General features: G+C 44.0%; 1 protein-coding gene across 5 annotated transcripts in view; it reads right to left on the reverse strand.

The window, feature by feature from the left end:
- Positions 1-4,462: 4,462 nt before the first annotated feature.
- Positions 4,463-26,842, reverse strand: part of LOC110500696 (neurexin-2) — a 1,070,834-nt gene continuing 1,048,454 nt past the window's right edge. For 4 of the 5 annotated variants that reach the window (XM_036958142.1, XM_036958143.1, XM_036958141.1 and 1 more), the window contains 3 exons: positions 25,415-25,743; positions 17,162-17,240; positions 4,463-7,745 (listed from right to left, as the gene is read on the reverse strand). In XM_036958142.1, the coding sequence (XP_036814037.1) occupies positions 6,865-7,745; positions 17,162-17,240; positions 25,415-25,743 (1,289 nt within the window). In that variant the 3' untranslated portion in view covers positions 4,463-6,864. The remainder of the gene's footprint in view (positions 7,746-17,161; positions 17,241-25,414; positions 25,744-26,842) is intronic. The other variant, XM_036958144.1, reaches the window with a different exon arrangement.

The following is a 26,842-nucleotide window of genomic DNA, read 5'->3' on the forward strand; positions in this document are numbered from 1 at the left end:
GTTTGGGATGGTGTTAACACACAGTAGTTCAGAACACTGAAGCTGGGTTGGTAGTGGCACTGAGAACTATGATGGACAAACGTTTATACACGCACGTACGCACACACACACACACACAAACACACACACTTTTCTTGATATTTGTCCATGAGGCAATATGAGACACAATGTCACTGCATCTTTGATTGTATGTTAACAACATAATACCAGTAGTTATATCGTGACCTAGCATCTAAAAGCCCTGAGGAGTCCCTGCCCCAAACCCCTTTTAGAGGTAATAGGCTGGGAAGGATTACCTGCCCTGCTCTCTGCAGGGGCACCAGTTTTAACCCTGAGGGATGCTCCTCTGTCATTTAAAATGATGTGCCTGGAGGGAACACAACACACACACACACACACACTTCAGACACACACACACATCAGACACCGTACATCACACAAGACATTTGAGCTCAGAAAGCGAAGTGAATAAACAATAATCTGGGATTGAAGACCCATCGCAAACGCACAGTAACACTAATTTGTGCGTGCTGAAGCGGCTGCTTCAGATGATGTCAGAGCTGATGGCTCGTTGGGGGAAGTGATGATGTATTCCTTAAAGCAACGTTCGAGGCTTGTTTACCACAACGCTTTTCTCAACAATGCGTAGTTATGAGACGCCATAGACGTTTTGATGAATGCAGAGGGAAGCAAGCTGAGGAAGAACAGAGATTAGTATTTTCAGAGAAGGGGTTGGCGTTGGTGCGAAGCTCTCGCTCTCATGCCTTCAGACTAGTTAGGAGTCGTAGCGTTGGAGGAGACCTGTCATGTTGGTAAGGTGTGGCCGCGGGGGAGCGTTTGTTTTTTAATGGAACAAAGGGGAGTGAAAGAACAAGGGATGATGAAATAGAGGGGAAACACCAACAATAATTGGAGGGAATTCTTTAGGATGTGAAGTCGATGATCAAGCCATCCTTTACCTAGCTTGCTCCAGAGAACTCTGTGACTGAGTTGGGTTTGGGTTCTCTGTTCATGTTTTTATATAACATTAGTATCATGCTTGGAGAAAGAGAATATTTATTTGGTACCCAAGTCTTTTTTGTGGTGAGAGGCGTGTGTGTGTGAGGCGTGTGTGAAGTGTGTGCATGCGCATTCTGTTATTTGTGTGTTTCTGCCGGCTGACTGCTGGACTAGTGTAGGGAGAAATAAAAATACACATTTCAATTATCAGACTTTCCTATTAGTGTCTCCACTGGCTTTCATCAACACAAATAACTCTGTAACCTGTATCCTTGTCTTCCAGCCGCAGGTCTTGGTCAGACAAAATACCCCCAGGATTGTGAGAGCCAAAGGGATGTAGAAGATACCATCACTACCAGTGTAACATTCACCTCTGTGGGGTTGGAAGCCAGATGTTCTCCATAGTGTGTGGAGTTGGAAGCCAGATGTTCTCCATAGTGTTTGGAGTTGGAAGCCAGATGTTCTCCATAGTGTGTGGAGTTGGAAGCCAGATGTTCTCCATAGTGTGTGGAGTTGGAAGCCAGATGTTCTCCATAGTGTGTGGAGTTGGAAGCCAGATGTTCTCCATAGTGTGTGGAGTTGGAAGCCAGATGTTCTCCATAGTGTGTGGAGTTGGAAGCCAGATGTTCTCCATAGTGTGTGGAGTTGGAAGTCAGATGTTCTCCATAGTGTGTGGGGTTGGAGGCCAGATGTTCTCCATTATGTGCGTGCTCATTATATGGGAGTATACACTGGGTGGTTGAAGCCCTGAATGCTGATTGGCTGAAAGCGTATACCATGGGTATGACAAAACATGTATTTGTACTGCTCTACGTTGGTAACCACTTTATAATAGCAATAAGGCACATTGGGGGTTTGTGGTATATGGCCAATATACCACGGCTAAGGGCTGTAACCAGGATGCGTCGTGCCAAAGAACAGCCCTTAGCCGTGGTATATTAGTCATATACCACACCCCCCATGCTTTATTGTTTAAGTATAGACTCAGTTTATTAGGTACATCCATCTAGTACCGGGTCGGACCCCCTGTCCCTTCAGAACAGCCTGATATCTTTGAGGCATGGATTCTACAAGTCAAAAACATTCCACAGTGATGTTTGTCCATGCTGATGTGATGGCATCGCGCAATTGCTGGAGATTGGATGGCGGTACACCACAATTTTTGCCATCCTCCTTCAACCTGAAGCAGCAGGTAGCCTAGTTGTTAGAGCGTTGGGCCAGTAACCAAAAGGTTGCTGGATCGAATCCCTGTGCTCCATTATGTGCGTGCAAGGTAACAATCTGTTGTTCTGCCCCTGAACAAGGTAGTTAACCCACTTGCCCTGGTAACTGACTTGCCTAGTTAAACATTTTTTAAACCCACTCTCATAAACAAGCTATTTTCGTCCACTGTTCTGCATCAAAAGCCCCGATACGGGATCCGGCGTGCCTGGCACAGACGATCATACCAAGCCCAAAACTCGCTTAGTAACAGAATGCTTGTCCGCCTGCTTTATATAGCAATCCAAGGCCACGTGACTCACTGTCTGTAGGAACAATCCATTTTCCTGAATGGGGTACCTAATAAACTGTCCGGTGAGTGTACAGTATTTCAGCTGGTAAATACAGTATGACCTATGTGTGTAGGTAAGGAAACAATGCAGCACTCTTATCTCCTCTTCCACTCGTCACCTAGTCAACCCTGGAAGGCAGACAGGATTGTTATGTTGTGATGTCTGTTGTGATGTCTGTGCATGTGTATTAACGACTCCTGACAGGTGTACTGGACTAACATTATGCTGGAATTATACCTTAAATATCCAGCCTCATTAGTCCCTATAAAGCGCCAGCTTCAACTTCCCCTTCTGGAAGTGGAAGTAGGATATACTTAGTGTTAAGTACGTGTTAAAGTAGGAGTTCTTTGTGTTAAATATGTGTTAAAGTAGAAGTGACTTAGTGTTAATTATGTGGTAAAGTAGGAGATACTTAGTGTTAAGTACGTGTTAAAGTAGGAGATGCTTAGTGTTAAGAAGATACCTTGTGTTAAGTACGTGTTAAAGTAGAAGTGACTTAGTGTTAAGTATGTGTTCAAGTAGAAGATACCTTGTGTTAAGTACGTGTTAAAGTAGAAGTGACTTAGTGTTAAGTATGTGTTAAAGTAGTATATACTTAGTGTTAAGTACGTGTTAAAGTAGGAGGTACTTAGTGTTAAGTACGTGTAAAAGTAGGATATACTTAGTGTTAAGTACGTGTTAAAGTAGAGGTGACTTAGTGTTAAGTACGTGTAAAAGTAGGATATACTTAGTGTTAAGTACGTGTAAAAGTAGGATATACTTAGTGTTAAGTACGTGTTAAAGTAGAAGTGACTTAGTGTTAAGTTCGTGTAAAAGTAGGATATACTTAGTGTTAAGTATGTGTAAAAGTAGGATATACTTAGTGTTAAGTACGTGTAAAAGTAGGATATACTTAGTGTTAAGTACGTGTAAAAGTAGGATATACTTAGTGTTAAGTACGTGTTAAAGTAGAGGTGACTTAGTGTTAAGTACGTGTAAAAGTAGGATATACTTAGTGTTAAGTACGTGTAAAAGTAGGATATACTTAGTGTTAAGTACGTGTTAAAGTAGAAGTGACTTAGTGTTAAGTTCGTGTAAAAGTAGGATATACTTAGTGTTAAGTATGTGTAAAAGTAGGATATACTTAGTGTTAAGTACGTGTAAAAGTAGGATATACTTAGTGTTAAGTACGTGTAAAAGTAGTATCTACTTAGTGTTAAGTACGTGTAAAAGTAGTATCTACTTAGTGTTAAGTATGTGTTCAAGTAGAGGTGACTTAGTGTTAAGTACGTGTAAAAGTAGGATATACTTAGTGTTAAGTACGTGTAAAAGTAGGATATACTTAGTGTTAAGTACGTGTTAAAGTAGAGGTGACTTAGTGTTAAGTACGTGTAAAAGTAGGATATACTTAGTGTTAAGTTTGTGTAAAAGTAGGATATACTTAGTGTTAAGTACGTGTTAAAGTAGAAGTGACTTAGTGTTAAGTTCGTGTAAAAGTAGGATATACTTAGTGTTAAGTACGTGTAAAAGTAGTATCTACTTAGTGTTAAGTACGTGTAAAAGTAGGATATACTTAGTGTTAAGTACGTGTAAAAGTAGTACCTACTTAGTGTTAAGTACGTGTTAAAGTAGTATCTACTTAGTGTTAAGTATGTGTTAAAGTAGAAGTGACTTAGTGTTAAGTACGTGTTAAAGTAGGATATACTTAGTGTTAAGTATGTGTTAAAGTAGAAGTGACTTAGTGTTAAGTACGTGTTAAAGTAGGATATACTTAGTGTTAAGTACGTGTTAAAGTAGTATCTACTTAGTGTTAAGTATGTGATAAAGTAGAAGTGTTGAAATAAGTGTTGTGTTAACACTCCTCGATGTGAAAAACAACATCTGGAATATGTGTGACTGATCGAGACCAACAGACCACGCAACAAGAGATATAAGAAGTATATAACCAAGTGTATTCCCCTCTGTTAATGTACACATATTTAGAGTCATCTCACTGGAACACTTTACAATAACATTTAGAAAGAACAGGTAGATACTGGGAGGAGGAGGACGGAGAGGAACATAAACCGGACAAACTGGATGAGGAAGAAGGATGGGATGGAGCCAGTCTCCAGACTTGGCAGCCGTTTTGACTCTAGCAGTTACAGAGATAGATATAAAACAATAGAAAATAGATAAGACCCTGTTCGGTCTTCAGTTAATGAATGGTTACATACAATCTGCCATTGTGAGTAAAGGGGGATGAAGGATGGGGGGGATTGATTTAGGAAAAGAACGGAGAGGCATGGAGAGGAAAGTATCTTTTCTCCGTACTGACAAGGAGAAAACACGGTTTTATGTTTGTAACCCAAATCACATTTGCTCAATTACCAATTATATATCAATTTCCAATTTCCCAGAATCAATTATCTTTGACATACTTTTTTCTCTAAACAGGAAGGGAAAACACATATTTTCTTAGTAATGGGATGAGAGATTCAAATATTTAGACATTGCACAAACTTTTTTTGGAGGTTTTTCTTTTCTTTTCATGGTACAGTTTCCTTTTTTAATAGTTGAGAAAATTGGAATACTAGAGTTCTTGTCCATCTGCAAGGGAACTGCTGTTTGCCTTGTTCTGCAATTATTTTTTTCATTGAATGTTTTTCACTAGACTTGCCCTCATTGGCTGTCATCAGTCTTGACCAATGAGAGGCAAGAACGCAGATCCAAGGTAACGTACACTTTCCCCCCAACACTAGGGGGCGAAAGTGGGACTCCAGCAAATTAATTCACAATTTCCATCAAATGTCTCGCATTTTTTGAGGGAAAGAAACCTGCGTTTCCCACTGTCGTTGAAAGTTGGTCATAGTATGTATGATTGGTGGGTGTGTGGGGGTAGGGGGGGGAAATCGGTCTCACGTCAAAGTATCAATAGTCCATCAAATTTGTTATTTATCACCCAGTCCACTGATACACACGCATTCGGGTGAATTTCTCCTCTTATGCTCTCAGTTAGGTCCATAGTTTTTTTTTTCTCTGAAACTTCTATACATATATATATTTATTTAGAACAAAGTCAGTTTGTCTGCTGGAGGTTGGTTTCTGGTCTGTGTTTGATAGTAACGACGTGAGCTGGTTCCTCTGCATTAGTGGGCTCAGTAGGGGGAAATGCTGTGTGGAGCCCAGAAGAAAACACATGACAGATAGCCTATCTGTTGGAAAACTGAAAGACGACCCAGGGTTTTGGCCTCAGAAGTTGGTTTTGCAGCTAAAACGTAATAAGTAGCATCCGTTGGTTGGTTGGAGCTTTTGTTGTTCTCACACGCTAGTTAAACGTTATCAATCAGCATCATCATTTTTTTTCCTCCACAGAAATAGTCATCTCTTTTTTGTAAATTAATACTACATGCTTGAAACACAGCAGAATAATGTCGCATCAGCTCCTCGGGAACCACAGACATGGAGAGAAAGAGAGCGCACGAGTGAAAGAGAAGGGGAGGGGGAGAGAACGAGAGAGACTTTACGAGAGGAGCGAGGTGATGTTTCAATACTTGGAGGAGGGAAGAAGGCAGACTTGACACCTAGTTTCTGTATATTGGCAGTCATTTTGTGTTATCATACTTGGCTAGCAGTGGGGTTTCAACTTCCAATACAAACCCATCTATTTAGATATTTACGATTGTTGACTGTTTAGACCCGCTACATAGCATCTGATACCAAACAATAGGCCTCTGCTCTAACACTGATGGTGGGTCTTCCTTCTCTGTGTCTCTCTGTAGCCCCATGCTTAACTCTGATTGTAGGCTATATACAATACAATACCCTTTCAAACGCTGCTGGATTAGCTGGCTCCATTGTAGCATGAGCTCTGGGTCTGGTGATTGGCACAAAATTACGTTGCATTGAGCGAGGTTTGGCAGCCATTTGTTGTAGCCAAGACTTTCTCTCTCTGTGTTTAAAAAAAAAAACAAGGTTATACGGCCATGTGAGAAAAGAATATTACTGTAATGGAGAAAAATACCACACGTTTTTTGTAATAACTGTGGTTAAAAATGAGTATGTGTAGATCTAATGAAATATGTTTCTTTGCCAATCTCATCTTCTATCTCTCTGCTTTAGGCTCTAAATGGGTTGAGAAGGAAAGCTAGGAGGTCATTTTGTCAGTAAGGTTACCTCTATACTAAACAAAATAAAACTCTGCCAACAAAGATTTGACTCATTACTCTACAGTTGTCAGTTCATCTAGTGCCTCTCTCCTACCTATACCTTCAACTCTTCCCTCTCTCCTCCTCTCCGTCCCTCCCTCTCTCTGTGTGTCTCCTTTTGTCCTCTGTCTCTGGCTAGGCCGGTCTCAGACGTAGTACTCCTTGTCTTTGTTCTTCTTGTTCTTGATGGTTGTCTTGGCTGTGCCTGGCTGCTTCTCCTTTACCAGGGTGCCGTTGCTCTGCGTGGCCGAGTTACTGATGTAGTTACGGCTCTGGTCCACCTGGTAGGAGCCCTCGTCCCGGTTACGGTACTTGTACATGGCGTAGAGCAGGATGAGGATGCAGAGGGCGGCGGCCGCCACGATGCCCACCACCATGCCCGTGGTGCTGGTGGACTCCCTGATCACCTCTACCGCGCCGGGAGGCCCTCCTCTCTCCGGGGATGTGGGGTCTGGGGTGGGCACATGGGGGAAATTGGGAGGGTAGGTTACGCCCGGGGCATGGCGGTGGCGGTCAGGGTCGGAGGAGGGGTGGGTGGGCGGCAGCAGCACCTGATCCCGGGTGTTCATCTTGCCGGCAGGAATGTTGCTGCTGCTGCCGCCTGGCTTGTTGAGCCTGGGGCCTAGCTGGTCAGGGTTGGCCGTGGGGGTGGACGACAAGGGGGGGTGGTGGGAGTTGGGGGGCCAGTTGGAGAAGTGGCGGTCGCGGGGGTTCTGGACGCTGCCCTCGTTGGGGGGAGGGGGGAGGACCGTCCTATCGGTGACGAGGGGGGAGTTTTTGTAATAGTCCTCATCGTCCGACTCGGTCATCTCGCCCGAGCCGTAGGCGGACACCTCGATGGGTCCCGCCTCCTCGCAGTCCTCCTGATCCAGTGGGCAGGGGGGGCGGCCGTTGGGCAAGGGGAGGGATTCTTTGGTGGTTTCGAGGAAGGGGCGGTAGGTGGGGGGCGGGGGGATTACGGGGTAGCGGGTGGCGTAGGGGGGGTCTAGGGAGTCCACAGTTATAATGGGCAACACTAATTCACCTCCTAGGACAAGAAAGAGACAACGGAGGGAAGACGGCGTTAGTGAGAAACTGAGGGCACCTCCTCAGGACCAAAATAGAAAAGCAACAACAGTTCAAATGAAAACACCAACACCATTATTAGAACATCACTAAAACCTAACATGAGGTCAGTTCTAAAGCTAGTTTAGTTAGTCTCTAGTCTTCTATTTAAATAGTTAAGTTGACTAAACAGATGTACAATACATTGTATAAGATAATAATAAATATTCTGCTATTCCTGATATCTCCCTGACGCTAGACTGGACATGACTACACAGATATGTTAAAGTACATGTTTAAAAGACTAAACAACATATCAACATCTACTAGATACAAGTTATCCTTCTCTATCTGCCTGTCTATGCTGTTCTATTTCTACGCTAGCTTTCAGTTTTTCTTTGGGTTAAATAAGATAGCAAACCACGGAGTTCAGGTCACTTACATCAACAAATTGGCCGCATGATTTTTGCATGAAAAAAAAATTACAAAAAGAAAGCTGTGTAAGATTGTTCTCGGATAGTGATAAACAACTTTCCCCCCATTTTCTTTTTTATTTTATTTTATTTTTTTGTGTGAAAAATAAAATAATTATCTGAAGAATTCATTGTGTTTTTCAGTTTTCATGAAGAATGGTTCAAATCCCATTCTGCATGGGGGCATGGTGATCTGTATTCAAACCCTGAAGACCAGCTGGGGGAAACTGATTCCCCTAGTTTCTACCCTGAAACACAGTCTACAGATGTGGTCCCAACACCCATATCCTCCCACTAGATATGCTAAAACATGGGACATGAAGAAATCCTATTCACTTGACACAGTTAACAATTTGTCAGATCTTTCTGTCTTACCCGGATCTCTATGCCTTCATATTCAGTCTTAGAAGGGAATTGAATGTAAACAAATTGCAAACGGCTTTTTTGTCCTTTGTAATATAATCACACCCACAGTTAATAAAACATTTTAGGGTGTTACACATCAGTACATTGCTTTGAAGTTAAGTCAGGACAAAAGTCATTGAGTCAAACACAGGAGTGCCAATAACAGAATAGGAAAGTGTTAGCAGTACATAGCACAACATAAATAACAAGTTACATTCCTTCTTCAAAAAACAATTTGCTACCCTCTGCCGCATCCCGTAATCGTGTTAGGGTCACAATCCCAGAGACAATTAGCAAAAATGTTACGGGGCAATTTGAAAGGTTATGACATTTCTCTTTATGGACATTGATAATGTGAGCCACAGAAATGTCCATAACATGAATCATGCATAGTCTTAACGCTGGGCCTTTCTTGAGTTGATGAGGTGAATGAATGTATCTAAACAGAATAGGGGTCGGATAAAGCGAGTGCGTGTGGAGGGAGGAACCTAGAAATGTGTACCGAGGGTATTTTGGGGTGTATTCGTCACCCCCAGGCCAACATATCACACCAGCGCTCAAGCCCCCACAAGCCACATTTTTCCTGACAACCCCACAATTAGTAGGACAAGGGACTTTCAGAAGGGTTATAGAGCAACCTTTACACAAAACCTGTCAAAAGATTATCAACAACGATACACAGCGCACTAAAACAGGCCTTGAAAGGGAGTAAAAACATGAATGCTGAGAAAGAGAAAAGTTAGTCAGTAATTCAACCTACAACTCCTACCGCACAGCCAAAATGGCCGCCGTGTTACCCTGGCAACATAAAGGTGCCTACTTGTATGTGTGTATCTCTGTGTCTGAAGGTTAAGATACACCTTTGAAGAAAGTGGTGGCATATTTGAGGAAAATAGAAAAATTCACAGAGAAAATGAATGAACCATTAGCCCAAATAAGATAGCACTATAGATTATAAAATGACTTGTCTTACATATTCTGTAAACTTGTCAGATTCTGAGTTATCTTTCAAACATTTCCTACTTTCCCTTCTTCTGGACTCCAGAGATAGTTAGCTTCTTCTCTGAGTGTTTAGATAAGATGGAGGTGCAGATTCACTTCATTTACAAAAGTATGTGGACACCCTTTCAAATGAGTGGATTCGGCTATTTCAGCCATACCCGTTGTTGACAGGTGTATACAATCGAGCACACAGCGATGCAATCTCCATAGACAAACATCGGCAATAGAATGCCCTTACTGAAGAGCTCAGTGATTTTCAACGTGACACCATCATAGGATGCCACGTTTTCAACAAGTCAGTTCGCCAAATTTGAGTAAAAATTGTCCTCGGTTGCAACAGTTACTACTGAGTTCCAAAATGAAATGGGTTTGGCCGAGCAGCTACAAACAAGCACAATGACAACCGTTGGCTGGAGTGGTGCAAAGCTCGCCGCCATTGGACTCTGGGGCAGTGGAAACGCTTTCTCTGGTGTAATGAATCACGCTTCACCACTTGGCAGTCCGATGGACAAATCTGGGTTTGGCGGATGCCAGGGGAACGCTACCTGCCCAAACGCATATTGCCAAATGTAAAGTTTGGTGGAGGAGGAATAATGGTCTGGGGCTGTTTTTCATGGTTACGGCTAGGCCCCGTAGTTCCAGTGAAGGGAATTCTTAATGCTTCAGTATACAATTACATTATAGACCATTCTGTGCTTCCAGCTTTGTGGCAACAGTTTGGGGAAGGCCCTTTCCTGTTTCAGCATGACAATGCTCTCGTGCACAAAGCGAGGTCCATACAGAAATGGTTTGTCGAGATCGGTGTGGAAGAACTTGACTGGCCAGCACAGAGCCCTGACCTCAACCCCATCAAACACCTTTGGGATGAATTGGAACGCCGACTGCAAGCCAGGCCTAATTGCCATACATCATTGCCCGACCTCACTAATGCTCTTGTGGCTGAATGGAAGCAAGTCCCCGCAGCAATGTTCCAACATCTAGTGGAAAGCCTTCCCAGAAGAGTGGAGGCTGTTGTAGTAGCAAAGGGGGGACCAACTCTATATTAATACCCAGGATTTTGGAATGAGATGTTTGTCCACATACTTTTGGTCGTGTAGCTTTACCCCGCCATCTGTCTGTCTGACAGAAATGGTGCCAACGCGATGCCTCGCTGTCCCCCTGCCTCTCTGTAGGCCGACTGTCCCTCACTGCGTTCCGCTACTGCGTGGCCCAGTTATAGGTGTCTGACACTGAAAGAGTGTTGTGAAAAAACCTAAAGCAGCTGTGCATCTGCTGGAGCTGCTCATTGTGTCTACAGAATGAATATATAGTTAAAGGAATTGTTCAAGAGTCTTTGTACACCTGCTTCTAATGTGAATCCAAGACTTCCTTCGAAAGTACAGTCATTTATTACTGTTCACATTCTTCTCAAATATGTTGCAGGCCTTCGGGCCTAATTATCATAAACGAGTTTGCAAAAGCATTTTGAGAGGACCACCTCTGCAAACGATACCACCACTCTCTACTGGCCACAGAATTCGCAGCTTTAGCGTGAGTGCCATAAGCTTTGTCATTGGTGCCATGATAGGAGAAGTTACTGTTAACCACAGGATGGACAAGATAATGGGTTCTCAACCCTCAAACACAGACGTCTACATGTACAGCTGCACCTGACTCGCTCATCTCTTCATTGAGTGTTTCTTTGTCTGGACACAGTCCTGTCAACACCTGATATATTTCCCCTTCCCATGACTGTGCCCTGTAACGGCATATGCAGCTTCTGATTGGTCAGTTCGCACCCATAGGTTGGCCACACAGCCACGCCATTGGCCGTATGATGAATTAGCTGGTGTGAATGGACTTGTTCAAACAGGCTTCAAATGCTTTGGTCATCGTCACAATGAGAACTGCCAAGAACCCATAGAGAACCCATAGAGAACCCATAGAGAACCCATAACACTGCCCTTCGTTTGGAAAATTGAAAATCCACTTTACTCACTCCATTGTGAAATGATTTGACCTGTTGAGAGAGTCTGAGCTTTTCCACTAGTTAGGCTAGCCTGCTGTGGTCACTTGCCTGTGTGGGTCACCCTCTCCGCAGCACTAGAGGAATACTCACCTTTTTAAAAACCGAACCAAAACTCAAAAGGGGTGTGTATTTTCCCTAATAAGCAAGCAGATCGTTAAAGATGGATAATGATGTAAACACTGGGACTTAGTTATTCTGCCTATCACGTTGGCTTATTCTGAACAAACACTGGGACTTAGTTAATCTGCCTATCACGTTGGCTCGTCCTGAACAAACACTGGGACTTAGTTATTCTGCCTATCACGTTGGCTCGTCCTGAACAAACACTGGGACTTAGTTATTCTGCCTATCACGTTGGCTCGTCCTGAGCCACTTGAAATTTTAACAGTCGAACGACTGACTGTTCAGAGTTTGTACGTTGCATAGAAATTGCTTCTACTACGTTGTGGATGGAATCGAGATTATAATTTTCTAGTCTCTGTCTAACCTAATGCATTCTCCATCTCTGCAATGGTCTGCTATACTGGGTAATAATCCATTTCATGAAGACTACATCCTTGATTTAGTTAAGAAGTTCTTTGTCTGGACCTAGTTTGCATTCAATAGCGAAAAGCACACCGTTTCCTTGCACATAGACAGTGAATAATTGAATACACAGTCCACACATGCCGTCCTACGTTCTGAGGGAGGGTAATGTATTCTGACGTTGATTGATGAAACTACGTTCACCCCGTCTGATTGATTACGGATTGCTCCTTTCCACGATGCTTTCTGCAAGGCACTTCTGGATGGGGTCCATGAATTCTCCCTGGTTTTGGCTTGGTCGGCAGCCTAGTGTTTCTACCTCAGCGTGATGCAAATTAGAGAGTCTTGAGGCCCTGACAAACTCTGCTTGATCCTGGGCTGAGTCAACGTATGAAATATCAACCTATTTACCTCTGTTTGATCCTGGGCTGAGTCAATGTATGAAATATCAACCTATTTACCTCTGTTTGATCCTGGGCTGAGTCAATGTATGAAATATCAACCTATTTACCTCTGTTTGATCCTGGGCTGAGTCAACGTATGAAAAATCAACCTATTTACCTCTGTTTGATCCTGGGCTGAGTCAACATATGAAATATCAACCTATTTACCTCTGTTTGATCCTGGGCTGAGTCAACGTATGAAATATCAACCTATTTACCTCTGTTTGATCCTGGGCTGAGTCAACGTATGACATATCAACCTATTTACCTCTGTTTGATCCTGGGCTGAGTCAATGTATGAAATATCAACCTATTTACCTCTGTTTGATCCTGGGCTGAGTCGATGTATGAAATATCAACCTATTTACCTCTGTTTGATCCTGGGCTGAGTCAATGTATGAAATATCAACCTATTTACCTCTGTTTGATCCTGGGCTGAGTCAACGTATGAAATATCAACCTATTTACCTCTGTTTGATCCTGGGCTGAGTCAATGTATTAAATATCAACCTATTTACCTCTGATCCTGGGCTGAGTCAACGTATGAAATATCAACCTATTTACCTCTGTTTGATCCTGGGCTGAGTCAATGTATGAAATATCAATCTATTTACCTCTGATCCTGGGCTGAGTCAACGTATGAAATATCAACCTATTTACCTCTGTTTGATCCTGGGCTGAGTCAACGTATGAAATATCAACCTATTTACCTCTGTTTGATCCTGGGCTGAGTCAACGTATGAAATATCAACCTATTTACCTCTGTTTGATCCTGGGATGAGTCAACGTGTGAAAAATCAACCTATTTACCTCTTTGATTTTTCTATCTCCCTCATTTCTCTCCATCTTGTCTCCTTTGTTCCCTCTCTCTCCATCACGGTCAGTCTTCTCAGATTTACTGAAATATTATTGTATTTTATCTTAAAATCCACAACGGTATTTAATCCCACAATCTCATTAAGGACTGAGGGAGTAAGAAAAAGTGACACTAATCTGCCAAACAACATTTGTTTACACCTTTTCACAGTTTTTATGTGATTTCTGAAACCTTAATTCATTTTGATTTTGATATGGCTGCAGTGTTTTTTTTCCTTTGGAGAGTGGAGTTGAAGCTAGTTGATATTCTGCCTCAGTGAGCATATTGGATTTGATGTACCTCATAAGACAGACAATATACTATGTATTGATGCACAGAAAATGCCTCAAATATAGTCTATTGACACATGGAAATATATATGTAGTATCAACCAGCATAAGTGTGTACATTCCTCTGAACATCTGAATTCAGACACTGTATAATACATGTGCAAGAAGAAATGAAATATTTGATTATAACTAATGAGGTAACTTTTCAATTATCTCTTTTGTCTTGCCCATTCACCCTATGAATGGCAAACATACACAATCCATGTCTCAATTGTCTCGAGGCTTAAAACTCCTTCTTTAACCTGTCTCCTCCCCATCATCTACACTGACTGAAGTGGATTTAACAGGAGACATCAATAAGAGATCATAGCTTTCAACTGGATTCACCCGGTCAGTCTATGTGTACACTCAGTATATATCAACATCACCATACAGATACCCACTGTTCTCAATGGATCAGTTTGACCAACGTTATTTCTGCCCCACCATTTGTTCTTTAAAGCTGCAGTATATAACATTTTGGGAACCTGACCAAATTCACATAGAAATGTGTGTTATAGATCTGCCATTCTCATTGAAAGCAAGTCTAAGAAGCGGTATGTCTGTTCCATGTGCAGTATTTCTATGCTTCCCTTTTATAAGTTTCATTTTTGCATATTTTACTTTGGGTTTTGTACACCAGCTTCAAACAGCTGGAAATACAATGTTTTTGGTTATGGAAAACATATTTCACATCTGCTTAGATGATACAATGATTATCTACACTATACTTGCTTGCTTAGTCACATAAACTGAAATTAGGTGAACTATTCAAATTTTTGCAACCAGGAAATTGCACTGCGATTTCTGCATAGTGCACCTTTAAAGGGAAGTGAACCTTCCATCTCACTGACCTCTCATGAGACATTACTGTAGTGTACATGTGTGGGAGAGAGAGAGAGGTAGAGAGAGAGAGCGAGAGAGATAGAGGGAGAGTGAAAGAGAGAGGTAGAAAGAGGTAGAGGAAGAGAGAGATAGAGGTAGGGAGAGGTAGAGAGAGAAGTAAAGAGACAGAGGGAGAGAGCGAGAGGGAGAGAGGGGTAGATAGATTGTTAGCAGGCTAAAGGGCGACAGGTAGTCTAGTGGTTAGAGCATTGGGCCAGTAACCGAAAGGTTGCTAGATTGAATCTGTCAATCTGCCCCTGAACAAGGCAGTTAACCCACTGTTCGTAGGCTGTCATTGTAAATAATAATTTGTTCTTAACTGATTTGCCTAGTAAAATAAAGAGAGAAGACTGGAACTATCTGTATCTCTTTGTGTGACTATGTGCGTGAGTCCTCCAAAGCTGATGCTGTGGTGTAGATAGCAGGGCTTTGTTAAAGGGAGCCCTGCTATGTATTCTTCCTATTCTGTCTGGGGCTCATTAAAAGTGAACGAAACCAAATCCAGGCTCGGTTGGATGATGTAATTACAGCAAGTCTAACGAGGCCAAATATTAATTAGCCCGGTGGGAGAGGCAGGCAGGGCAGATAGAAAACTCAGAAGTTACGCAGGGAGGGATCCAACATCTCTTTCTCTCTTTCTCTGTCGCTCCCTCTCTCGTCGGAGAGCAAGGAGACGTGACGCACATCTCAACGCCAATCACTCCTCCAAGATGTGCCTTTCCACCCCTCTCTCTCGCTCTCTCTCACTGTCTTTCTGTGGCCGCTTCATTCTTTCATGATCGGTCTCACTCTCTCCCTCTCTGTCGCCTGTTCCCCTTATTTAACTTTGTATGTGTGTTTTGATATATATATATGTGTGTGTGTGTGTGTGTGTGTGTGTGTGTGTGTGTGTGTGTGTGTGTGTGTGTGTGTGTGCGTGTGCGTGTGTGTGTGTGTGTTTCTTTCCCTTTGGACTTCAGAGAGTTACAATGCCCCTGCAGCCGGTTCATATGAGGGGTAAATCTCCCCAGTCATTGGCTCATATGATAGGTAGATCTCCCCAGTCATTGGCTCATTTGAGAGGTAGATCTCCCCAGTCATTGGCTCATATGATAGGTAGATCTCCCCAGTCATTGGCTCATTTGAGAGGTAGATCTCCCCAGTCATTGGCTCACATCAGATAATGCTAGGTCTCTCACAGGGGTTTTGTTTTCAAGGAGGGATTCAGGCTGTTGCCACCCCCCTCTACCACGACTGTGATATGTGGTTGTCTCACCTAGCTATCTTAAGATGCACTCACTGTAAGTCGCTCTGGATAAGAGCATCTGCTAAATGACTAAAATGGAAAGGTTTACAGAACATAATGTGTGTGTGTGTGTGGAGGATAAATGTGTGTGTGTGATGTTCTGTCTCTCATGGAAGGCCAGACTGAGTAGAAACTTTCCCCGACAATAGTGTGAGAGACAGCCTAGTGTCTATCAGGAGCTGTGTGGTACCGCTCTGTCTTCTGGACAGCTACCGAAAAACTATCATTTCTCATTCTGATAACACCTCTATTTCGGCTTCCACCACCTACAGTTAAACCACGCAGAGAATTGATCTAGTGTGGAATATTTCGGCTTAGTGTAGATCAGTGTTACCTACTAAGCACAGTGATTCCCATAATCTCCACCCACTTAATTAAGGTGTAATACGATTTTCATGTGGTTTTTAACAACACCTTAACATCGATTTAATAAAAATTGTCAAACGTAACGTAATCTTTGCTGAGTTCTATTCCACGTCAAATGAAAACAAGATTTAAAAAAAACTGAACATTAACTAAATATTTCATAAAGGTTATTTCTAGACCTCCTAGGTTGCTGTAGGGAAAGCATTTGATTTGAGTCTTCACTGGAGAACACAAACATGCCCAGTGGAACCTAGCTCTGGCAGTCTTAGCATTATGATGCATGTAAGAGTTCTTGGCAGTTCCCAGGCAACCGGCCAGCGCACAGGCAACAAGCCAGTGTCCTGAAACCACGGTAAAATCTATCAACATCCTGCCCTTTTCACACCCCCGTCCATCCCGTGTCAGAAGTTCGTTTGACCTTTCTGTTCACGTCGACATTGCTCAGCTCCGAGTCCACTCAGCCGCCACTGTGAGGCGGACGGTCGAGAGGAGTTCAATGTTGAACCTGTCCGGCCCCAATTCGATCGGAGAGACTGATTGGTGCAGCTCGTCTAACACCTGCAGCTACCCAATTAGGATGCTAGGTTACCTTGCAGATGGCTCGGGAGACTTTGGAGCTGTCACTGTGCCACTTTGAGATCTTAGCCAATGAGAAACCAGGGTGGGTGCACATCTGACCAATCAGAGCTGCATATGAGATGTCATGGGGTCACAGTAGTAGAAAAAAGTGGGTTAGGGGAGCTAGCTGTTTCTGTTCTTGTGGGTCTCTGCTGGGCTGATGGACCCCCTGTAGTGGACACAGAACCCCCAGAGTGGACTCACCATTTCCAGGCTCACACTCCTCCAAGTCCTCGTCATCGCTGGGACACTCAGCAGACGCTACCAATATGTCATCCGTGTTCTGGAACAGAGAGGGAGGGAGAGAAAGAGAGAGTGGGGAGGGAGGGAGAGGGTGTGAGAGTGGGTTCTATTTCTGGGGCAAACAGGAGTTTTCTCCTGTCAATGGGACCTGACTAGGATCAACTCTGGTTGTAGGATGTAACTAGAGCCCAAAGTTTACACATCTCCATTTTGAGTTCACCACACTCCATATAATACAACCCAGTGATAATACATTGTTGATGTCCATTAAGCCCAGAGCCACAGCACACTACATTATCACAGTGGAAGTTAGGTTAATAGCGGCCATAATAAAAAGCCCATTCAGAACTCTGTCGCTCGTGTGCTCTCACACCACTGTACTGCCTGGCAGAATACCTTATCTATTCTCCTCAACCCCCAGGCTCAAGTTAATATTCAAGACAAGCTCAAGCCTGAAGGAATACAGGGGGGAGGGATGAGGGCTCTTTATCATGAGCAGCACAATTGATTTGAGCACAGTGATTTGTTCACTGTGTCTGTACACAGAGTTCTCCTTTATGTATCCATAGCCAGGATGGATTTACTTATTCATCAAATGGTGTGTGTGTGTGTGTGTGTGTGTGTATGTGTGTGTGTGTGTGTGTGTGTGTGTGTGTGTGTGTGTCCACCTGGACTTAATGAGCCCATGGTAAAATCTGCACCAGACACACTCTTCCATTTCATTTACCATCTTCTAAATGGGCAGCGCTCCCTTTGATAACAAATATCTAATGATGTTGTAGCCTAGAATGGATTTCTAACGTTGTGCTTTCAAAGTATTGGTCTTTAAATGTATATTTGATGAGTATTTTCTCTGTCTGGATATAGAACGTCGTTAATGAGAGGGGGAAACAGTAGATGAATACAGATATGAAGGATCAGGTGGTGTCTGAACCCTTGTTACGTTACATTTTAGGAATGCAGCTTGTTTAATGAGAGGGGGAAACAGTAGATGAATACAGATATGAAGGATCAGGTGGTGTCTGAACCCTTGTTACGTTACATTTTAGGAATGCAGCTTGTTTAATGAGAGGGGGAAACAGTAGATGAATACAGATATGAAGGATCAGGTGGTGTCTGAACCCTTATTACGTTACATTTTAGGAATGCAGCTTGTTTAATGAGAGGGGGAAACAGTAGATGAATACAGATATGAAGGATCAGGTGGTGTCTGAACCCTTATTACGTTACATTTTAGGAATGCAGCTTGTTTAATGAGAGGGGGAAACAGTAGATGAATACAGATATGAAGGATGAGGTGGTGTTTGAACCCTTGTTACGTTACATTTTAGGAATGCAGCTTGTTTAATGAGAGGGGGAAACAGTAGATGAATACAGATATGAAGGATCAGGTGGTGTCTGAACCCTTGTTACGTTACATTTTAGGAATGCAGCTTGTTTAATGAGAGGGGGAAACAGTAGATGAATACAGATATGAAGGATCAGGTGGTGTTTGAACCCTTGTTACGTTACATTTTAGGAATGCAGCTTGAAAAAAAACTATTCATATCTGAAAATATCGGCACTACAACAGAATTGGTATTTATTTATTTAGGATAGTCCACTCGGTAACACTTGCCACTGTTTTCGAGTCTAGCACATTATTCCGGGCACTGAAGACGTGGATGTCGATTAAGGCAGCCCCCCTGCACCTTCCTGATTCAGAGGGTTTGGGTTAAATGCGGAAGACACATTTCAGTTGAAGGTATTCAGTTGGACAACTGACTAGGTATCCCACTTCCCCTGTCCCTTATTAGACGCTGTATGTATGTTATCAAGGAGTTGTCTCAATGCCTCCCCCTGGAGTTAGGTATGCAGACATTCACTTCCTTCATCTGGACACCTGGACGACCTGCGCAAGCTGCACTGTTGACGTCTTGCTGCAATACTTTTCATTCATCCAGATCAGTGTTAAGCAAATCTCTTCACGGGCCAGTTCCATTTATTTAGTCTATTCCAGTACCAGCACACCTCATTAATTAGGGCTCCCGAGGGTGCAGCGGTCTAAGGCACTGCATCTTGGTGCTAGAGGCGTCACTACAGACCCTGGTTTGATTCCAGGCTGTATCACAACCGGCCATGGTTTGGAGTCCCATAAGGTGTTGCACAAAATTGGCCCCAGTGTCATCCGGATTAGGTTTTGGCCAGCGTAGGCCGTCATTGTCAACAAGAATTTGTTCTTAACTGACTTGCCTAGTTAAATAAAGGTTAAATAAAATAAACAAATTAATTCAACTAGTAACTAATCATCAAGCTTTTGATGAGTTGAATCAGGATTTCTACATGTAGTACTGGAATATACATGTACCATGGTAGTGTAATGGCTGGTGGTACTCAGAGTAGGGTAAAGTTGCTCCTAGACGCTGATCTGGGGTCAGTTGAGCATTTCCACCAATAATGGTTAGGGTTAAGATTGGGGAGGGGAATATGATCCTATATTTCTACCAAGGGGAAACTTCAGGAGAAGAGATGACTCCCCCCATTCTGTACCATGTAGTCTGCTATCAGTGCAAAACAAAACCAGCAAAAGTGACGGTATTATTTAAAACATCAAATAATTATTTGTCATGATCAAAGCGTCTCAATCAGAATAGCTGAACGTTTTTTTTTTCTTCTCTGCCTTGGAGAAATCTGGGTCAGTTCCCCTGTGCCCCGTCCCCCTATCCCGTTCCGATGGTGTTGGTGTAGCATCACTTAGAGCAGAAGGGGGGCTCCTGGCTCGTTAAAGCAGTCCTGCGACATTAGCTTGCGCCCCCAGTTGAGGCTGTACAGTACTTATAGAGCCATTACCAGGTTTGGTCTAGCGCAAAACACATGACAGCCTCCATAAGCTGGCCTATTAACTGCACAGACGACAGTGTGTGTGTGTGTGTGTGTGTGTGTCTGTGTGTTGGGGACGCAATGCTAGCTAACTGATAAATGCATGGGTCATGTGAACAGGGCTGAGAGGAGCGCCCCATCAGATCGCTGGCACAGGAAATGGAACTAAGAAGATCAACAGGATCTGACGGGCAGACATCTTAGCTGTTGAATGTAGCGTATGATCTCTGCACTTCTTCAGCTGTAAAGCGATGGGCCATTTCAGCCATAGTTGTAATGTTTGATATGGGAATTTGGGGGTGACATGTTGGCTTTTCCTTTGTCTTTGTCATCGTTGTCTTTCCACTCCCCCAAAACTGAAATGCTCATGTTCCGTCTCTTCCTGTCCTCTCTTCCCCATACCGCCATCCCTCTCTCGGTCTCCTCTATCTCCATCTATCTATTTGTTTGCCTCCGTCAGCTACACTCTACCTCCCCTCCATCCCTTCATCTCTGTCTTTGTCTCATCTCTCTCTCCTCGTCCACCAGCGGGAGAGCAAGGCGAGCTCGCCGGGCCGTGAAAACGACACATCAGCTATTAGTGTAGCAAAAGGAAGATATACCAGGAAAAGCAGGGTATTGACAGAGCCATCCGTTAGAGTGGTGAAAGCTGGGTTAGACCAACAAAGCATCTGTACTAATGCACACGGCTGAATTCCACCAATTTGTTTTGGGACAATGGACTAATGAAATAAATACCAAAAGATAGTTTTTGGGTGGACTTTTCCATTAAGGCTTAGATCATAGAATTTGTAATTATGGTACTTGGTCGAGTAACTTGTTCGTAATGGGCGTTGCTTTTGTAATAACATGTTCTTTAGGGTTATCTTCTGTAGGTACAATGCAATATAGCAAAGCCATTAACATTTTTGAGAAATGCGGGAAAAGGACTTATTAGCTCTAATAACACACTGAAGGTAGGATCTGAGGGTGTGTTATGACTTTGTGCCGTGCATAAACGTCAAGCCATAAACATTATGCTCATTAACGATAGAAAACAACTGTGCCTCCGAGTACCAGGATGCATACAGACATGAATCATTGATCTCATGTTTACTAGGCTCTGAGAGTAGCTAAACAGCACACCATCATGTCTCCTGCGTAACCATAGCAAAGAGGTCATCAGATATAGCATAGGTTGTGTCCTAAATGACACCCTATCTCCTATATAGTGCACTACTATTGACCAAGGCCCATAGGGAATAAGCTACCATTTGGGAGGCACCCATAGTGTGTAATATGGCTCTACAGAGGTCCCTAAACTCCATTCCTAACAGTAGTGCCAGTTGCGTCATACTGTACATCATTGACTTTGGAAGGACCGACTATCTGCATTGATAACTGTGCAGAACCCCTACCATTGAATTATACATTACTTTGGAAGGATGGCGAAGCTAGCAGCATTGATCTTTATACTGTCTACAATGTGTGATCTCCTCTCTCCTCACAACCGATAGATAGAGTACATGGACAGTCCGCGACTGCTTTTATAACACCATGTAGAGATAATTAAGCGACTGCTTTGATAACACCCTAGAGATAACAAAGCGACTGCTTTGATAACACCATGTAGAGATAATGAAGCGACTGCTTTGATAACACCATGTAGAGATAATGAAGCGACTACTTTGATAACACCATAGAGATAACGAAGCGACTGCTTTGATAACACCATATAGAGATAATGAAGCGACTGTTTTGATAACACCATGCAGAGATAATGAAGCAGCTGCTTTGATAACACTATGTAGAGATAATGAAGCGACTGCTTTGATAACACCATGTAGAGATAATGAAGCGACTGCGTTGATAAAATGTAGAGATAATGAAGTGACTGCTTTGATAACACCATGTAGAGATAATGAAGCGACTGCTTTGCTAACAGCATATAAAGATAATGAAGCGACTGCTTTGCTAACAGCATATAAAGATAATTAAGTGACTGCTTTGCTAACACCATATAAAGATAATTAAGTGACTGCTTTGCTAACACCATATTAAGATAATTAAGTGACTGCTTTGCTAACACCATATTAAGATAATTAAGTGACTGCTTTGCTAACACCATATTAAGATAATTAAGTGACTGCTTTGCTAACAGCATATAAAGATAATTAAGTGACTGCTTTGCTAACACCATATTAAGATAATTAAGTGACTGCTTTGCTAACAGCATATAAAGATAATTAAGTGACTGCTTTGCTAACACCATATAAAGATAATTAAGTGACTGCTTTGCTAACAGCATATAAAGATAATTAAGTGACTGCTTTGCTAACAGCATATAAAGATAATTAAGTGACTGCTTTGCTAACACCATATTAAGATAATTAAGTGCATTTCCCCCCATTTATTGAATTTAGTCAAGCTGAAGTCAAAGGATTGTGGCTCTAGCTATGCAGTGCGATCAGGGATGGACAATGATGGTGCAATAGCTCACATTGAATTAGATGGGACTTGATTGGTGTTTGCAGTGTGTTAACCAGCGATATGAGACACCCACCCCTCTCTAGTCTACCCCTACACACCCTCTCATCCCCCTGGCACGATCAGTCTCTCTCAAGCAGCCTATCTCTCTCTCTCTCGTTTCTCTTCTCTCCGAGAAGCTTTTAGTTCCACACAGTAATTAGCACTGTGTTATCAGCTCAGGAGAGAGAAAGAGAGAGAGAGAGAGAGAGAGAAGGGAGAAAGAAAGAGGGGGAGTTAGGGAGTTGGTATGAGAGCAGTGTTCTTCGGCAGAGAACGCTTAATCATGGTAGACTGGCATGCTGAGAGCTTTGTGTGATTGAGCTTAGGTAAGCTTGAGGACAACAGGGTTGGGTAAATTACCATTACTCCCAACCCTGGAGAACAAGGAGGGTGGTAATGAACAACTTGTTGGAGACAAACCCAATGTTAATTGGTACTTTTTCATATTTGCAACGCAACACCGCGCAAGTTTGTTGAAATGTTAGGAACAGCCCCAGCTTGCGTAAGAACTGAGCCTTACCTAATCCATCCGTACATAATTGGGTATTCTGTAACGCTTGAAACATGGAACAAAGTAAACAAACGGATAGACAAAAACAACATCCTTTTCACGCCCCTGTCCATCCCGTGTCAGAATTTTGTTTACTTGATGTATTGACTTTGAGTGATTGAGACTGCCTGGAATGGCAGATGTCCGGGGTTTGCACTTTAGGGACTAATCCATTTGTTCAGTTGTGTCAGGCTAGCTCAATCAATATAGCTAAACTATTTGGAAGAAAACCATTTGAACTCTAAAACCAACAGCTGGTCCTCCACTAAATTCCCATGTCTCTCTAGGTCCCTGGAGCCTAATAATATTCCAATGCTATGACACCCACTGCTGCTGCATAGCTGCATTTACATTACATTTACAGTATAATGTATGCGGCTTGCGGGCTAATTAATAGATGGTAGGGGCGCTGAAATGGGGGGAAGCGATTTCCTCTCCTGGAGGACATGGGGCCTGCTATCACAGATTATTATGGACTGCGTGCGGACTGGGAGGCATGGTGACTACATGGGGACTGGGAGGCATGGTGACTACATGGGGACTGGGAGGCATGGTGACTACATGGGGACTGGGAGGCATGGTGACTACATGGGGACTGGGAGGCATGGTGACTACATGGGGACTGGGAGGCATGGCGATTACATGGGGACTGGGAGGCATGGCGACTACATGGGGACTGGGAGGCATGGTGACTACATGGGGACTGGGAGGCATGGCGACTACATGGGGACTGGGTGGCATGGCGACTACATGGGGACTGGTAGGCATGGCGACTACATGGGGACTGGGAGGCATGGTGACTACATGGGGACTGGGAGGCATGGCGACTACATGGGGACTGGGTGGCATGGCGACTACATGGGGACTGGTAGGCATGGCGACTACATGGGGACTGGGAGGCATGGCGACTACATGGGGACTGGGAGGCATGGTGACTACATGGGGACTGGGAGGCATGGCAACTACATGGGGACTGGGTGGCATGGCGACTACATGGGGAATGGGTGGCATGGCGACTACATGGGGACTGGGTGGCATGGCGACTACATGGGGACTGGGTGTGACTGTATGTCTACTGTAGGTGGTGCATTAGTTCTGTCCCCTATTCTTCCCTAGCTGCCACTGAGGAGTGAGGGATCCAGTCCAGATTAGTCCTGCAAAATCATAGCCTTCAGACAGACAGACAGACAGACAGACAAACACACACACACAGAATAAAAACATGTTTAGAGGGTTTGCCACTAGTGTCTGGCTATGTGTGATTGGCAGGTCTGGATGGGTATGATTGGTAGGTCTGGATGGGTGTGATTGGTAGGTCTGGATGGGTGTGATTGGTAACTCTGGATGGGTATGATTGGAAGGTCTGCATGGGTGTGATTGGTAGGTCTGGATGGGTATGATTGGTAGGTCTGGATGGGTGTGATTGGTAGGTCTGGATAGGTGTGATTGGTAGGTCTGGATGGGTGTGATTGGTAGGTCTGGATGGGTATGATTGGTAGGTCTGGATGGGTGTGATTGGTAGGTCTGGATGGGTATGATTGGTAGGTCTGGATGGGTGTGATTGGTAGGTCTGGATGGGTGTGATTGGTAGGTCTGGATGGGTGTGATTGGTAGGTCTGGATGGGTGTGATTGGTAGGTCTGGATAGGTGTGATTGGTAGGTCTGGATGGGTGTGATTGGTAGGTCTGGATGGGTGTGATTGGTAGGTCTGGATAGGTGTGATTGGTAGGTCTGGATAGGTGTGATTGGTAGGTCTGGATGGGTGTGATTGGTAGGTCTGGATGGGAGAGATTGATAGGTCTGGATGGGTGTGATTGATAGGTCTGGATGGGTATGATTCATATTGCCCCTAACAATGTGTTTAGGCTTCGATCAGTGATATTGCTTTGGAAGGACTCAAGACTCAGTCTGCATTGCTAGGGTACACTAGACTGTGAAATTTATATGGAGTTCATTTGAAGTTCAAGTGTGATTTTGTAGAGAAGGATAAACTTCATGAAACATTCATGACCCCTATTATCTCATACCACTACTAAGCCATCTACCACTGTGGTTAGAAAGTTGTCCTTATGGGCACAGCTCTAGGATCAGATTATCCTTCCCAAACCCCATCATCTCAAAGGAAAAAACTCAAAACTGCTTTTTGATTACTTCCTTGGACCCCGGCAGGGAAACTTCATCCCCTTTCCTCCTACTCAGCCCAGGCCAGTCTAAAGTCTACATCCAGCCTACCTAACCCTACCCTAACCCAACCCACCCTACCCCATCCTAACCCACCCTAGTCCCCATCCACTAACCTGTGTGACACTGTCTCTCATGGTGGGTGAGCGCTGCTTGCGGGTGGTGGTGGTAGCCATCGTGGTGGTTGTCTCCATGATGGTGGTGGACATGTCGGCCAGCGGCGTGGTGCTGGTGGTGTCTGTGGTGAGCACCGAGGGCACGTCGCCCACCAGCCGCAGGTTGCCCTGGGCCTGCACGTTGGGGTCGCCCTCGGCCGCCAGCTTGAGCACCTGCAGCCCGTTGTAGTAGAGGCCCGAGATCTGGCCCTGGAAGTGACGGGCCTTGTCGCCGCCACCACCACCGATCTTGATGAACGCCTGGCTGTTGAAGATGGTCAACTGTCGACCTGGTGGAGGGAGAGCAGAGAAAGGGGGGAGAGAGAGAGAGAGAGAGGGAAGAGAAAAGTGGTAGATAAAAAGGGGTAGAGAGGTGGGCAGAGAAACAAAAAGAGACAGACAGAAGAGAAAGAACAAAGCAGAAAGAGGAAAGGAAAGCGACGAGGAAGACACCATCAGTCTCTGTCTCTCCGTATGCTGACCAATTCCCCACACTCACACATACACAGACACAGAGTAATGAAACAACGGGGGACAGTATCCATCACATGAGGGGGATTTCCCCTGGTAACACGTTAGGGAGATTGGAACCTTGCCTGAGCCGTTCTGCTGCAGGTGGCGGCCATTACGGCTCGACTCTGGCACACGCAGGCCGCTCAGTTTCATAGCAGAGCCTGAAGAATGTGGAAACTGGCAGAGTAATAGATTGCAGGCTGTAGTAGTGGTCTGACCCTGAGGCAGGGGGCTGGGTGGAGATGCATCTCATTCCCCACAGAGGTGGAATACATTACAGGCGGTGCTAGCCAGTGTCATTGACCCCACCTCACCTGAGACACACAAATGATGAAGTGCCTCGGAGAAAAAAATAAAAAAACATCCCATCCCAGAGAACGGAGACGGACGAGCCGTTTAGCCAAAATAAACCCCTTTGATGGAAATGGTTTTCATGTTTAATTCAACGGCGCTCTCTCTTCTCGTCCTCCAGTCATTACTATGCATCTGGATTGGACGGATGAGGGCTCGTCCCATGATCCAATACTAATGTGTTACCAGGGGGGGGTGGGGGGGGGGGGGGGGGGGGGGACTTGTTTTCATTTATTCTCCTCTTTTTCTTTGCTGATGCCAGTTCTTTTTTATTTCCCCTCTGCTTCCCTCACACTCATGTTCTCAGTGGATGGGGTGTCATACTGGGCCAATCAGGTTGCATATCAGAAGTGATGACACTTGACCTCATTCATGGGCTTCCCGGGGGGTGTGGAGGGTGGAGGGAGGGGTGAGAGAGGATTACTGTTGGATATTTATTTGTAGGAAGTGGGTTAAAATGTAACTTGATGAGGTAATTACGGCAGAGAGAGAAAAGAGAAGAGGAGAAACCAAGAGAGGCCTGTC

Source organism: Oncorhynchus mykiss, chromosome 21 (assembly GCF_013265735.2).
Source record: "Oncorhynchus mykiss isolate Arlee chromosome 21, USDA_OmykA_1.1, whole genome shotgun sequence".
Lineage (NCBI taxonomy): Eukaryota > Metazoa > Chordata > Actinopteri > Salmoniformes > Salmonidae > Oncorhynchus > Oncorhynchus mykiss.